This window comes from Cydia fagiglandana, chromosome 26 (genome assembly GCF_963556715.1).
Source record: "Cydia fagiglandana chromosome 26, ilCydFagi1.1, whole genome shotgun sequence".
NCBI lineage: Eukaryota > Metazoa > Arthropoda > Insecta > Lepidoptera > Tortricidae > Cydia > Cydia fagiglandana.
The window spans coordinates 8,900,050-8,916,119 of NC_085957.1; the positions used below are offsets into that span (position 1 = coordinate 8,900,050).

Below are 16,070 nucleotides of genomic sequence, written 5' to 3' on the forward strand. Positions count from 1 at the left end.
GAACGCACCCTAAAAAAGTTTCAAGATAAAAAAGTAAACTTTGGCGCGGAACACCATTCACAGGCCAATATTTATATACTTTTCTTTCATAAATATAAATGTTCGTTTAAAATGAGCCGTGCAAAGCGTAATCGTAATCGCATTTCTTATTACGAACCGGAGGAGCCTAGTTTCGACAACTTTATTTGTAAGTTTAATTTATGGCCCACAGAAGGTGTTTTTTATATTTTAGTCGGCGTCTGTAGTCAGAACGGGAAAGTAGGTAACGTAAAACAATACGGTAAATAGGCGTTGGCATAGGCTAAGCTAACTAAGAATTTACCAGAAGAAAAGTAAGGGAGTGTCATTATAAACGCCCAAGTTTTATAGTAATTTGATGACATTACCATACCTACTTTGTAATGCAGTTACCACGTCTTTGCTTCCAGTTTGCTCGAGCTGTGGCGACTACGTGTATGAGTACTGCTCCATCCACGGACGCCTTCTAGTCATTCCCGACGATGAGGTAAATAAATAAATATTTGGGGACAATATCACACTGATCGACCTAGCTAGCCCCAAACTATGCAAAGCTTGTACTATACCTACTAGAGATGCAACGGATAGTTGTTTGGCCGGATAGCGGATATTCGGCCTGCGGAACTATACCTACATTTCGATTTTTCGCACCTGAAACACATTGCACATTGTGCGTTTTGAGCTGTTTCGTAGTGAACCTTCGCACGGATTCATTTCTAGGTTCGAAATGAGTGCACGTGCAAGTGGGTGGAATGTTTAAATTGTTTTAAAATAATAAACGAGTACGATTATGACCGTGACTGTTTCTTATTCCAATTGTGTTTAATCCGAAATCAATTAATGTTACTATCTGGTATCGGGCCGGATACCGAATAGTGGCCTACTATCCGGCCGGATACCGGATAGTAACATTCCTTGATTTCGGAGTAAACACAATTATATGTTAAAATAATGGCCGGATAGGCCGGATACCGGATAGTAACCGAATATCCGGTGCATCTGTGCATCTCTAATACCTACGTTGAGACGGAACATTCTTATGGTACCTAGATGTCGCTAAAGTTAGACCAACAATACCATTTATTATTTTATTACTAGACCTATAAAGGGATCATCCATTAATTATGTCACACGAATTTCTAGGTTTTTTGACCCTCAGTCACACTTGGTCACATTTTGCAAATCCCTCCCCACCTGGCGTGACGTCACATTTTAGGAAATTTTGTTTTCAACGAAATCGGCAATACTAACTCGGCATTATTTTTTTAATAAAAAAAATATTTTTGGTAAAAGAAATATTATTAATTTTATAACAGTACAAAACCAATTAGGAACGAAAATTACCTACTTCCAAAACCTCATTATTTAAATGTACAGCGAATAAAAAAATATAAATTAATTTTCGGGTACTGATGAATAGTGATGCTGATGAAGTTAAAATGACGTCACAATGTTTGTGACTCCCCCCTCCCCCATGTCACATTTTCTTGACGCCCTCCCACCCCTTAAACGTGTGACGTAATTAATGGATGACCCCTAACGAGTATTACACGTTGTATATTATACATGTAGGTGCCCCCTCCGCCGGGGCCCCCCGCCCCGCGCGCCGCCCTCCCCCTCCCCCGCGCCGCCCTCTCCCTCCCCCGCGCCTTCCTGCACTTGGCTCCCTCCACCATACCAGGTATACCAACCTTGAACTATTATATGATCTGTTGCATTTAATTAAAATCATCTTTTAAATGGAAATGTGCTGTACCGGTACCTCCCCATTGGTACATACTAGAAATGCACCGGATATCCGGTTACTATCCGGTATCCGGCCTATCTGCCATTATTTTACTATCCGGCCGGATACCGGATAGTGACGTACATCCGACCGGATACCGGATAGTGACGTACATCCGGCCGGATACCGGATAGTAACATTGCTTGATTTCGAATAATCGGCCGGCGGATACCGGATATTCAGCCGATGGTCAGGCCATATATCCGGTATCCGGCCAAACAACTATCCGTTGCATCTCTAGTACATACAGAAAACATATTATTGAATAAAGAGTAACCCCCTTATTCATAAACGCACTATAAACCTCAATTAGCTAATAATCGTTTGTCCTTATCTGTCATTTTGACTTGTGTATTTGTAAGAAAGGGATAAAACATAATTTAACTAAATCAGGCCCGTAAAGTTTTATGAATAAGGGGGTAAATAAATTCAATAAAGAGTATTTGTATTGTATTGTATTGAAGGTAAATGTAAATCCTAACAATAGTGTAAAATTCTAGTTTATTTTTTGAATTTTATTATATCGATGCCGATGCTCGTCTTTTGCTCGCTTTAAGCTAAAAACTATTAGAAACAACAGGAAACCTATGCTGGCGACATCTATAATAGTTAATTGTTTTACAAGGGAGCAAAGTTGTTGATGAACCCATGCTAATATTAATATACCCAAGCAAAAGGAGTATTCTAAAATTGAGCCACGAGCGTTAGGAAGTCGTTCGAAAGTTGAATCTTGAGCGTTGCGAGGGTTAAACAAACTTTGCTGCTGAGTGAAAACCAAAATTTTGACCACTAACTGAGGTGGAGATTCAAAATCATCACTTAAACGTGAATGTTAATAGATACCATCTTTTGCTTTGCCTCTCTTGTGAATAACATGCAACTTTCTAATAAGTTTTGAAGAATAAATAGAGCCTTTTTACGAGCTGGTGTGGTATATAGAGATGCAACGGATAGTAGTTTGGCCGATACCGGATATTCGGCCTGACCATCGGCCGAATATATGGTATCCGCCCGCCGAATATTCCGCCAGCGGAACTATACCTACATTTAATATACGGTATCCGGCCGGATAGTAGGTCACTATCCGGTATCCGGCCGGATATTAAAATAATGGGCGGATAGGCTACCGGATACCGGATAGTAACCGAATATCTGGTGCATCTCTAGTATAAAACCTGTGACAAGCCCATTTTACATAATGCAGGTGCAGGGATAGGAGTGTTCAGTACGCTGACGCTGCCCACAGGGGTCCGCTTCGGGCCCTACCGCGGCCTCAAGACACAGGCCGTGACCTCGGCCTACTGTTGGCAGGTAGGTGTCTAATTATTCCCACTAGTTACCACCAAGTTGTTACCGTTTCAATAAATATAGCACAGACCACATATATACAGACGCTGCCATCCCATACATTAAAAATGCGCCAGCCTAAAAGCGCATCGTTACCAGATGGCGTCACTAAAAATGCGCTATTGCCTATCATGGACACGAGATAGCGCTGTGTCACATCCAAATCATAGAACTCCTAACGACATCTATACATCTTCATTGAAAGTTAGTAGACATATGCCGTTGCCAACGATTAGGAATAATCAACAGATGTCGCTTTATAGTGAATTGAATAAATCATGAATCTACTCACATACCACATATATACTATAGCCACCTTATACTAAAATTAATGCTGTTTATAGGTGAATAGAATTAATTTTTAGGAATTACCCTATTTTTAACCTGTCTTATATAGATTTTCGACGGCGAGCGCAAGCCGTCACACGTTCTGGACGCGCGCGACGCCAACAAGTCCAACTGGATGCGCTACGTCAACTGCTCGCGGCACTTTAGCGAGCAGAACCTCGTGGCGTTCCAGTACCAGGGCCAGCTGTACTACAGGCGAGTACTGGACTAGCACGAGTACTAGACTAGACACAACAATAAGTCCAACTGGATGCGCTACGTCAACTGCTCGCGGCACTTTAGCGAGCGGAACCTCGTGGCGTTCCAGTACCAGGGCCAGCTGTACTACAGGCGAGTACTGGACTAGCACGAGTACTAGACTAGACACAACAAGTCCAACTGGATGCGCTACGTCAACTGCTCGCGGCACTTTAGCGAGCAGAACCTCGTGGCGTTCCAGTACCAGGGCCGGCTGTACTACAGGCGAGTACTGGACTAGCACGAGTACTAGACTAGACACAACAACAAGTCCAACTGGATGCGCTACGTCAACTGCTCGCGGCACTTTAGCGAGCAGAACCTCGTGGCGTTCCAGTACCAGGGCCGGCTAGGTACTACAGGCGAGTACTGGACTAGCACGAGTACTAGACTAGACACAACAACAAGTCCAACTGGATGCGCTACGTCAACTGCTCGCGGCACTTTAGCGAGCAGAACCTCGTGGCGTTCCAGTACCAGGGCCGGCTGTACTACAGGCGAGTACTGGACTAGCACGAGTACTAGACTAGACACAACAACAAGTCCAACTGGATGCGCTACGTCAACTGCTCGCGGCACTTTAGCGAGCAGAACCTCGTGGCGTTCCAGTACCAGGGCCGGCTAGGTACTACAGGCGAGTACTGGACTAGCACGAGTACTAGACTAGACACAACAACAAGTCCAAGTGGATGCGCTACGTCAACTGCTCGCGGCACTTTAGCGAGCAGAACCTCGTGGCGTTCCAGTACCAGGGCCGGCTGTACTACAGGCGAGTACTGGACTAGCACGAGTACTAGACTAGACACAACAACAAGTCCAACTGGATGCGCTACGTCAACTGCTCGCGGCACTTTAGCGAGCAGAACCTCGTGGCGTTCCAGTACCAGGACCGGCTGTACTACAGGCGAGTGATGATGATGATGATATCCTGTTGTCCCTAATAGTTGGTTAAGACTGTTAAGAGCGAGTGTTCCAAAAGGTCGCATATTCGAATCTTGCCCGAAACCATAGAGAAATATAAGTAATAATACTTATAAATCTAAATCTTTACTTTTATTTCTCTATACCCGAAACGGTGAATTTCTGCAATTCACATAAGGTTTCGTCGCAGAAGAAATAATAATACTAGGTACAGAAGACTAACTCTCTAACAAAACGCGATTGTTACGATCAGCAGATCAGCACAGATATGGCCGCTAGGTGTCGACAGCGCCACGCGCGGCTTATGGCAAACCCCAAAATTGGGGTCGAAAGAATGTACTTTTAGCTACCTGTAGCAAAGCGACGAAATCGCGGAGTGAGCCACGCCTGGTTTCGTTTCGTCTAGACCGCGGGAATAGTAAAAAATGATTAAAAAAGCTGTTATCTTCAGGACAATAAAGATAATCCCTCGCTTCACGGAGCTGCTGGTGTTCTACGGCAGCGAGTTCGCCAGCCAGCTGCGCGTGGACCTGCGCCGCTACCACGCGCCCTGCACCCACACACTCGGTAATAACATAAAGTAATTTTCACCATACCAACCCGAAGCAAATATTAAATGTAAAATATCATTCAAAATCAAACCAAATCAAATACAAATGAATGTTATTAAATATTTATCATCCATAATCATAATTTAAAAGTCAATTCTACCAGCAAACATAAGAAAACAACTCAAAATTTGCATTCGATTACTTTGCCTCACATGTGAATAAAATGCAACTTTGCTATCAGTTTTTGAAGTGCAAAGTAAGCCTTTCCGAGCTGGTGTGGTGAAAAGTAATATACCTAAAGAAAGAGTGGTAACTCCATAAATCAGTTTTCTTCCCAAAACGCGCTTTATTTCCTAGTCGACATCAAGCGTCATTTAGCGGAATATATCAGTACTGCTAGTCGACAATAGATGTCGCGGCGAACAAAAACCCTAATGCTCAATAATTTTCTACTAAATATTATAACCGGATTACTCGAAACTCTATTTTCAACTCCTTCTGCTTCTAATATTAATTGTAAATTGTTTTAGCAGTACATTTTTCGTCGGTAGCGACACTTGTGCCATCTGGTGTCAAGTAGCGGTACTAATAGTTCCAATACTTGGCGTTAGATGTCGACTACGAAATAACACGCGTTTTAGTATTAAAACTGGTGTTTGATGTATGAAGTTACTACTCTTTAACAAAGCGCTGGCCGAATATTACAGGGTTCTATGTTTCACTTTTATCGAACTGAAATTTGAACATTGTCACAGTGACATTAAGTCGAATTTCAACTATCCTGAAAATGTAACATAGAACCCTGTAATATTCGGCCAGCGAAAGTTACCTACCAATCACAACCATATCAAAACTAAGAATCAAGTATTAATATTATTGTTTTCCAACAGTAAAATGTGAAGCTGAAAATGAGGAAGACACTAAAATACCAGAAGAGAAGCTTGTTACTGAGACTGCGGTTGATAATAAAGAAAACGTGATTCAAACCAGATACCCTCTGGAAGTTGAGCAGATATATGATGACAGTAAACATTCCTCTGAGGGTGATTTTTTAGGCTTTCGTTTGAACGAGTGGAAGAATGTAAATGTGGTGCAAAAGCCAGATCCTCTGGAGGAAGATATATATGATGAGATTGAAGAGAGTAAACACCAGTCCTCTGAGAGTGAAAGTTTAAAAAGTCATTTGAACGAGCACATGAATGAAAATATTAGTGTAAATGAAAATGAGAATATTAGTCTAAATGAAAATGAAACTATTACTTTAAATGAAATGGAAAATGATAATTATAGTAAACGTGAGCAGATGTTTGATGAAAAACCAATTTTCAATGACACAACACATAGTTTTGTTAAAAAAGTAGCTACAAATGATCATAATAAAATGAACACATATTCATGCCCTATCTGTGTGGTTGCATTTTCAACTAAATGGGAGTTTATCAACCATGACATTAAAACTCATAATTCCAAGAAAAATTACAAAGCCTGCAACATATGCGATTATAAAACTGAAAAAAGTTTTCGTTTAAAAATCCATATGGAATCTCACAGTATGCATAAATATAAATGTGATATATGTGGGTATGAAACTCGGTATAGCAAGTACTTACAAAGGCATACAAAGACTCATGCCAAGCCTACTTGTAAAATCTGCAAAGACACATTTGAAACAAGTAAAAGATTACAAACGCACATGCGACTTCACAAGGAAAATACATATGATTGCACAGTATGTAAGTTGAAGTTTATTATAGAAAGTGAATTTATCACTCATTTCAAAACTCATACAGAAAAGAGACCTCACACATGCACAGTTTGTGGGAAACCATTCAGAAAACCGTCGTGTCTAAAAAGGCACATGATGACGCATAGCCATGATAAGCCGCTTGCATGCGAGATTTGCAAACGCGGTTTTGCACAGATGTACCATTTGAAGCACCACATGAAAGTACATACCAATGAAGTACCTTAGATTAATAACTAATAATGGGATAATTTTTATAAATGCATGATAACTAAATTACTTAAATGATATATTGTTCAGTGAATTTAAAATTTATGAAGTATGATTTTAATAATAAATTTAAACAATGGGTATTCAAAGGGAATAAGCGTACCATTCTGTAACATAATATTGTTTTGTTTTGTAATTATTTTGATTGTGATGATTCATAGCATTATGTTGATTGTTTTGTGATTATGATTGAATTATTTTTAATTGTTAATGTATTTTAATCTACCATGGTGTTCTGAAAAGCAGGAGAAAAGAAAGAATAAAGCAAAAAAAAGCAAATCTTTTAACCACTTTTATTTGTGCATTATTTTACAGTCCATTTTATGGCAGGAGGACATCGCCCCACAAAATTATTTCATCCTCACATGCCGTTAACAAGTAGTCTTCTGTAGGATGGTGGCTCAAAGACACCACCGGCTTATTCTTACTATGAACTAACTTACTACTAACATTACTGCTAATTAAATCCCAGAAAAATATTTCCCCTGTCGCCGAGCCAGAGATAATATGACTATCTTTAGCATTCACTGCATTTTCTAGCAAAAAGTCTTTACTCTCGTGACCAGTAAATGTATTAAGCAACTCTCCGGAATCCTTATCAAATAACTTAACGGTACTGTCTGCACAGCTTAGAATATAACACTGGCCATCGTGAGTTAAGCTCCCATATGTTATTATATGTCCAATATAGTCTGAAAACATCTTCCCCACCCTCATATCATACCGTCTTACGTGGGAATCTACGGAACAGGTCACAATTTCGTAATCTGTCACTTGTATTGAGGTTATAGTGTCTTTAGCATCCTTTAAAACTTGCACAGGCTCTTGCCGACGGCTTAGGACATCCCAGAAGGCGACTGTGTTGTCCACAGAGCCGGAGACAGCCATAGTAGATTCCTCGTTGTACTTGACGCGAGTCACTGAGCTGGCGTGCCCGCGGTATCGTCTCAGCGGCTGCCCTGTCGTCACGTCCCAGAGAATAACCGATTTATCAGCACTGCAGGATATAATTTGACTGCTATCACAACTCCCGGCAGCATCTAGGACCTCATTCGCGTGTCCTCCGTAAGTTTTAAGCAAGAGCTGTCGGTGTGGGTTCCATAGTTTGATCTTCTTGTCCGCGCCGCAAGTGAGGCAGTAAGTGCCGTCAATGTTGAAGCGCACAGCTCGTATGACTTGTTGCTTACATTTTATTGTAACTAGTGGTTTTAATTCAGTCATAATGTAAAAATAATAAATTTAAACGCGAAGCAGACGAAAGGTAAACAAACATCAACTAATATGACAGTGACAGTTAAGTAGCTGTCTTTTTTTAAAAACAATTATGGCCTGGATGCGAGTTCTTTAAGCCATTAACTGAAATACTTTCCTTGGACCTGGATTCTAGTTTATTAGCCGGATTAATAATCCCCTTAGACTCCTTAGAGCAGAGTATATAGTTTGTCAAGACTATCTCATCCCAATCATAGACAGAGAGAATCATCTATCTTTGTCTCACACCAGTAGTAGCAACCAAAAGAAAAGGATGAGTATAGTTTTCCTGATTCTTACTGACTGACAATTTATTGGTTTGACCAACTATAGTAAGCATATACTTTATTTTACTCTTTGGCATGATGCAAGATTTTTACTATAACATAATAGTCCACGCTACGAGTATGTCTGTGTCAAAGAATATAATACTGTCTGTGTACTCTTGTGTATGATCCTGAATTTTGAGTAATTTTATTCGAGAAGCATATTTTTGTGCTATGGTAGCGTAGCACGGTCGCGTTTTTATCCCTTGTCACCATACCTGTCACGTTCTAACAAGTACGTAAGTGCGAAAGGGACGCGCATAGTGATAGTCGATAAAAATGGAACCGTGCTGCGCGAACGGGAGTGTGTAGGTATTCGTTTTCCAAATAAGAATAAGAATCTTTTATTTGCTATAAATATTACCAGTGCCCCGTTTATCAAAAGCTTGTAACTTGTAATACAAGTGGAAGTCCGTTTCTAACAAACGCTGTCAATGAGGGACTTCCTCTTGTATTACAAGTTACATGCTTTTGATAAACAGGGCACTGGTGTACATCGGTGTTCATGCGATAATAAGACAATTATTGTTGTGTTAATATCAGTCTTTATTATACAAATCAATGAAATATACCAAATATAGTTATTAGACTCACTTGTGTTTGTGTTGAGTGACTAAAAACAAGTAAGTCTAAACCGTCTAATTATTCAATGTTAGTATGTCTCACAACAGTTTAAATTCGATACAAAATATAGTGCATCAGCCATTTTAGTCAGTAAAAAAGACACTATTTTTAGTGACAGTTTTTAGTCCAGACTATACTTGTAATAACTAGAGTCCGTCAAAAAAAACTGGACACAGATCTACACTAACATTTAAAAAAAAACCGGACAAGTGCGAGTTGGACTCGCCCACCGAGGGTTTGTTGTTATAGCGGCAACAGAAATACATCATCAGTGAAAATTTCAACTATTTAGCTATCACGGCTCATGAGATACAGCCTGGTCACCACACAGACAGTGGAGTCTTAGTAATAGGGTCCCGTTTTTACCCTTTAGGTACGGAATCCTAAAACGTGAAGTTATCATAGAAATTTGACGCTATGAATTAGCTAAGTCCGACTTATGACGAGTTTTGCCTACCATCTTCATCACAGGAACGGGCCGCGGTAATTAGGTACCTACCACAGAAGGTAGCATCCTATAGAAGTGGTATACGCGTGCCTCCGTTAGGGACAAAATATACGCAATGCGACACTATGATTGGTCGAATTTATTTTTTGCCCATCGTAATACATATACTTGGTCAAGCAGATCTTGTCAGTAGAAAAAGGCGGCAAATATGAAAAATGTAGGCGCGAAGGGATATCGTCTCATAGAAAATTTGAATTTCGCGTCTTTTTCTACTCACAAGTTTTGCTTGACCATCTATACCAGTGAACGCATATATTTAGTATGGAAACCGCCTTTAGGAACATTACCGTTCAAATTCTCGGGCCAAATTAGCACACATACAAAATTACGCCTACATTTAAATAAGACGACGCGTTTACAGAGCCTGTAATCAAAGCTGGTAAACAAAATAATAGTCATCTTTATTACACTAATGGTACATAGCTAAGTGTAGATGAAATGCATATAATGTCAATAACTACCAATCAGCGACATTAATCCGCTAATAACCTTCTTGCTGTACGTACTGGCCGCTGAGAGTTTGCGGTTCATATTTGATTAGAATATGACTTGGACAGGGATAGGTTTATGCCATACATTGAAGAACCAGTCAAATAATTCACGTATAATAATTTAATGCAGATTAAAAGATAACTAGTTAAAATGTTGTTATGAAATGACAGACTGACTCAACATAAGTAAATATATCATTGTTGTATAAATGTATTCCGCTATAATAAGTATTTTGTATATTTTACTATCAATCTGTATGGCAGTGCGAAGTCACGTTCAGGTATAGTCTGTCCGTTTTTCTAAGATCAAGTACGCCATTGTAATGTATGGTAAACTTGATCTTAGAATTCGGACTGGCTATACAGCCTGCAAAATTTACATGGGTACACGAATCGGGTCAAAAATGGCTTGAGACAGAACCGACATATATGTGACGATAGAGGGTGGATTCGAATGATCAACATTTTCAGATAATGTGTGTATTTGTTAAATTAATCCAGTGGAAGTGTATCTACATATAGGAGACCGGGTATGATTATCTCACGAGTTATATCTCATGAATAGAACATATTCTAGATATCTTTCCAGGCATCCACTTAATTTCATGTCTCTCTAATTGGACAGCTTTTTTCCATAGTTCTCTGCGAATAGCATCTTGTGGGAATCTGAATGGAAAGTAATGTAAAATGATAATATCAAATTTGATTATGAATTTGAAAGAATAAGGTAGTTTTTTTACAGCTCCGTCTCATGAAATAAAAAAGGAAAATACAAATCTGTAAGAAAGAATTCATTACCTACTACATTTATAATTATATAGAAAATACCTAAACCAAGCACAAGTTAATAAAATAGTCTACTTCATTTGGCATAACACCATCCCTATTATCCTTGCAATTTAAAAAGTCGTATGTTGTTATGAAAGTCGTATGCAGTTGTTACGTTTTAGCTTAGCACGGTAGTATTGAAAACAAATCGTCATGTTTATTCCAAATTTTACTGAAGTTATCTGTTTACTACAAGTGAAAAGTGATTCCACTATCCTTGGTATGAACTAAAATAACTTCTGCACCACTTCACGACACATGAAGACATTTTTAATTACAAAAAAACGTTGTTTTTATAAATCAATTTAGCCATCCGTCACTGACTGTCATCTCGGACGAACTGAAGTTGCGAATCGAATAGTTTGTAAGCACCGCCTACAATCGAATAGTTTACGTTGGGTCATAACTGAGCGGACAGAATACTTCCATGTATAACAGTTCGCTGATCTATACTAAATTTACGGTGAGGAATACAAAAAAAGTGAGACAAACAAAAGCGCTTTCGCTACTACACCTACTGAAAGATAAGTACATAAGACTATCCCGTTCGGTCATTTCCCCCCACCCCCCATGCCTGATCCAGTTATATACTAGAATCATGGTACCGGCATTTTTTATTTATTTATTAAGAAACAAACAGTCTTATAAAACAGATAAGTTTATAGAGTAACATTCTTCTAGTAATAGACTTATAGTTTCCTATATGTAAACAAAATATTATAATAAAAACGAATTACTAAGTGAGGAAATCTTAATTTAGGTGGTCATACAAGTGTTTTTTATTTTAAAAACTATTTTTTTAAACAACCTTAGCTGCTAAATATGTCAACGTTTTGGCACTTTACACTAACGACGTGGCTAAAATCACATTTTATGTGATTTTAGCCACGGTTGGCGAGACTATAGTGTGACCAGCGTGACTATAGTGTGACCAGCGTGACTATAGTGTGACCAGCGTGACTATAGTGTGACCAGCGTGACAGTGAACCATGTGTGAGCTAGTCGTCGTCCCGCTGGTAGGCGATGCTGTTGCTCTGCGTCTGGTGGAAGATCTGCACGAGCGGGGAGGTGGGGGAGAGCGCGCCGAGCCGCACCCACTCCTTCAGCGTCGACGCGATGTCCGGGCTCTTTAGCTCTATGGTCAGGTTTATGTTTTTCTTCAGCCTGCAAAATATATTTAGTCTGTCAAGCCGCTTCCGTCAGTAAAAAGGCGGTAAATTTAAAAAAATGTAGTCGCAAAGACTGGTCGTCCCTAGACAATTCGAATTTCGCGCCATTTCTACTGACAAAGTTGTTTGATCTGCTATATTATACGTAATTGAATCAGTCAACTTTTTTTTACAGTATTTCAAGGGTCGCGGTAGTGGAATATTGTGTGTTGTTTTTTATAGTCCTAGACAGTATTCTGCGTCTATAAATGTTTTTTTACTATCCAAATTATAAAAACAAAACACATAAGTAATAAATAAGTACATTTTTTGCTTCTTTCTGGATGGCTATCTTTTTAGTTTTATTTTATTTATATGTATGTTGTTTACATGGGCTATGATAACCGCTTACTATCAGGAGGTAAGCTTGTTTATCAACAACACAAGGAAAATGAAAACACGTTAAGGACAATTATTGATACGGCCCGCAAAAAATAAGCGAAGGTCTGGCATAGACCAGGGCTAGCATAGAACAAAACTGTACCCAACATTACCTATTAGGGTCAAAGAAGGGCTCGGAGGTCTGTATCTTGAGGTCCGTCATCAGCGGCGGGTTGGGGCCCATCACCAGCTCCATGTACTCCTCATTGTAGCCCCTGGGGAAAGAAAGTACCCACATTATAATGTGACATAAAATATTTAGTCGAAATTAAATAAAATAAAACTAAAAATATCCATACTAAATTGTTGCCATGTTTAAGAGCCCATCAACGTGCACACTACCGCCACTGCTAAATAATCGTGATTATTTAACTTTAAGGACATGTATTTAAAAAAAGGGGCCGCTATATACTGTATTTTGTATTTGAATACATACCTTTTGAATACATCAAACTAGTTTTAATGTTGCCGGATTCGTTGATCTATGAACTCGAAACAAAAACGGCCGTTTTAACTTAGGACGCATAGATTGGCAAACTTATCCCTTTCAGTGTTCACTTTTAGTTTGGTAATTATTTTACAATAAACAAAGTTATAAATGTGTGCAGCAAGGGTCCCTGTGAGCAGGGCTAGGACTCACTTGTAGGTGAAATCTATGCCGTTATCGGTGAGCAGCGGCTGCGGGCGGTACTCCGGCGCGCCCTGGAGGAGCCCCGCGTGGTCGCCGCCGGCGCCGCGCCCGTGTATACGCAGGAGGGACGGGATGTCGCGGCCGTGCAGGCTCTCGTCCGTGTAGGTTTTGTAGCCGAGACCTCAGATCAAATATAGTTATTATTATAGTTCGTTTTTTTTAGCATTAGAAAGAATTTCAAAGAAGGTAAGCGATCTTGGCATGTCTTTTAATTGAAAAACGCTTTTTAAAAATCAATAACTATTACTTATGAAAGCAGAAGAATATAAATGATCGTATTAGATTCATAATTGTTACATATTTGCCGTAACTTATTTTTAAAATGTGTTTTTCAATTAAAAGACACATCAAGATTGTTTACCTAATTTCTAATGCTAAAAAAAACGAAGTATAGTTATGTATTAAGGGCGGTAAACAAGAAATTACGAACGAGCGTGAATTAGAGACCGAAGCCGAAGTCGAGAACTTAATTAACACGAGTTTGCAGTTCCCGTATTGGCCGTGGCGCACAAAGCTTTTAATCACACTTATGAAAAATAAATTCAAGCTTCAAACTTCAACATTTATTCAGCAAATAGGCCACAAGTTTAGGCCAAAGGTATGGTGCAATCTTTTCGAGCGATGGCGCCATAACCTTCAGCCTACTCTCGAGTAGATGGCGTTAATATCAATATTTAACAAGTTAACACATATCAGAGAAAGAATAATGATCAAAATCAAATGGTGTTCTAACAGTTTTAATTGTCTCTCGAAAGATGGCAGTAAATGTATTGCAGCTATCATGACAGTAACTCTATATTTCAAATTCTCTTTGCTATCACTTTTGGCAATTACCTTCTACGATGGCCTTCAGCATGGTCTTGGCCCCGAGCGAGCTGAGCAGCGCCACGGGCCGGCCCGGGGGCACCGCGCAGTACAGCGTGTTGCCCTGCCTGCTCGCGGACACTAGCTGCACGCTGAAGTACACCAGGTCACCGATGTTCACCGACTCAACCTTAAAAACAATTTTGGGAATAAATATGAGGAAAATTTAATGTTCTTATGAATGCGCATTCACACAGGTATATTATATTATATCACACAATTCGTACAGGAGGTGACATGAGCACATTCGATGTAAAATTCTAAGTGGTTAAGGTTAAAGGGGTTCTACTGTATACAGTTTTCTGTCATACCACAGTGGTCATATTCTTGGGCGCCTTGGCCTTCCGCAGCGCGTGGCGCACGCGAGACGTCATCGCGGCCGCGGACACGGGCTCCTCGGACTCAGGCTCCGAGAGTGACACCAGGTGCCACACTCGGCTCTGGGTTGCTACCACTGCAATGCATTATTTAATTTATTCGCTTGCTTCCATAATATCCCTTCTTTAAATTTAATGGCCTTGTAGCAAAAATGTCATGAGTAAAATGTCCCTCTCAATAGTCTCAATCCTAAAATTAATCCATTATGAAAAATGTACAGTCAGCATCAGATATGTCAGACCAATCAAGGTGTTCACCAATATCTGATCATAGCCCCTATTATTAAAATGTTAAGGTGTATGTTCAGATATTTTCGAGTACTCTGCAAAATGCCCCTTCTCTGAAATTACCTGACAACTTGTACACAATTACTTAATTATATACTCTTTGTATTATTTGTCTGACATCTTAAAATCTACTTTTTAACTTGTCATTAATTGTGATACTTTTAAATTGAAAGAAAATATAACAGATGTGCAATTATGGCCTACTTACCAGCTAGATATCATACTCAGGCATATAAAAGAACCTTGGAGGCCTCCTTAGAATACATATTTCAATAAAGTTTACTCACATTTAAGCTTCAATCGGTTCAACAAGTCATCATATTCTTCAGCCGGTAGCGACCGGGCTATATGTTTGCAGAGCACCCTCGCGGCGCTCGCTGGCGTCATGGGCAGCCTTGAGGCGCGAATAGCGCGCGACACGTCGCCCCAGAGGAGCCCCAATTCCGGTAATACCGCGACACAGCACGCCTCCAGCGACATTTTGGAAATCGTTGCTTGAAGCTCGGATAACTCTGAATACATAATAATAGGTTAGTTATTTGAAATAAAATCACACTGCAAATGTCCAGAATTTACTATTTTTGCAGAAAGACAGTGGAAGTACACGTAAAGGCATTCAAATATCAAAATCATATTTTACTAAATTAAAATGCAACTGTTCCATAACTGTTCGTATAGGGCAGCAATTATATATTTTTATCACTTACTAAATTTAGGATCAGCGGTCATCTTGGAGACTTTTTATCACTATTAATCAAAGCAAATCTCGAAAATTGATATAAGATTTCGAAAGATACAATCTAACCAATTCAAAACATACGTAACGGTACGATGCTGTCAAAACAAAGTGCAGCCCATCGACACCCCATACTTTGATAAATTAAGAACGTACTTGTTACCAACATTGAGGCATAGAAATAATCTTATCGAATTAAAATGACTGCTGTTGCATTTTGGTGGCACATACCATACTTGCTTTTAACATAGACGTATTATACTTACTTTTCTTTA

The 16,070-nt window shown here is 39.5% G+C and overlaps 3 protein-coding genes across 3 annotated transcripts; 1 reads left to right on the forward strand and 2 right to left on the reverse strand.

Moving 5' to 3' along the window:
* Positions 1-111: 111 nt before the first annotated feature.
* Positions 112-7,485, forward strand: LOC134677356 (histone-lysine N-methyltransferase PRDM7-like). Its single transcript, XM_063535791.1, has 8 exons — positions 112-127; positions 429-505; positions 1,591-1,699; positions 3,009-3,115; positions 3,549-3,694; positions 5,109-5,224; positions 6,099-6,350; positions 7,469-7,485. Exons 1-8 carry the CDS (start codon positions 112-114, stop codon positions 7,483-7,485), a joined length of 840 nt encoding a protein of 279 aa, XP_063391861.1.
* A 33-nt stretch (positions 7,486-7,518) lies between these two features.
* LOC134677715 (WD repeat domain-containing protein 83) lies at positions 7,519-8,485 on the reverse strand. The gene has a single exon (XM_063536178.1). It carries the CDS (start codon positions 8,441-8,443, stop codon positions 7,544-7,546), a length of 900 nt encoding a protein of 299 aa, XP_063392248.1. The 5' UTR covers positions 8,444-8,485; the 3' UTR covers positions 7,519-7,543.
* A 3,762-nt stretch (positions 8,486-12,247) lies between these two features.
* On the reverse strand, positions 12,248-15,894 carry LOC134677379 (uncharacterized). Its single transcript, XM_063535814.1, has 7 exons — positions 15,767-15,894; positions 15,347-15,571; positions 14,706-14,848; positions 14,365-14,524; positions 13,480-13,651; positions 12,953-13,054; positions 12,248-12,414 (listed from the first exon to the last, which is right to left on the reverse strand). Exons 1-7 carry the CDS (start codon positions 15,786-15,788, stop codon positions 12,249-12,251), a joined length of 990 nt encoding a protein of 329 aa, XP_063391884.1. The 5' UTR covers positions 15,789-15,894; the 3' UTR covers position 12,248.
* Positions 15,895-16,070: the final 176 nt, after the last annotated feature.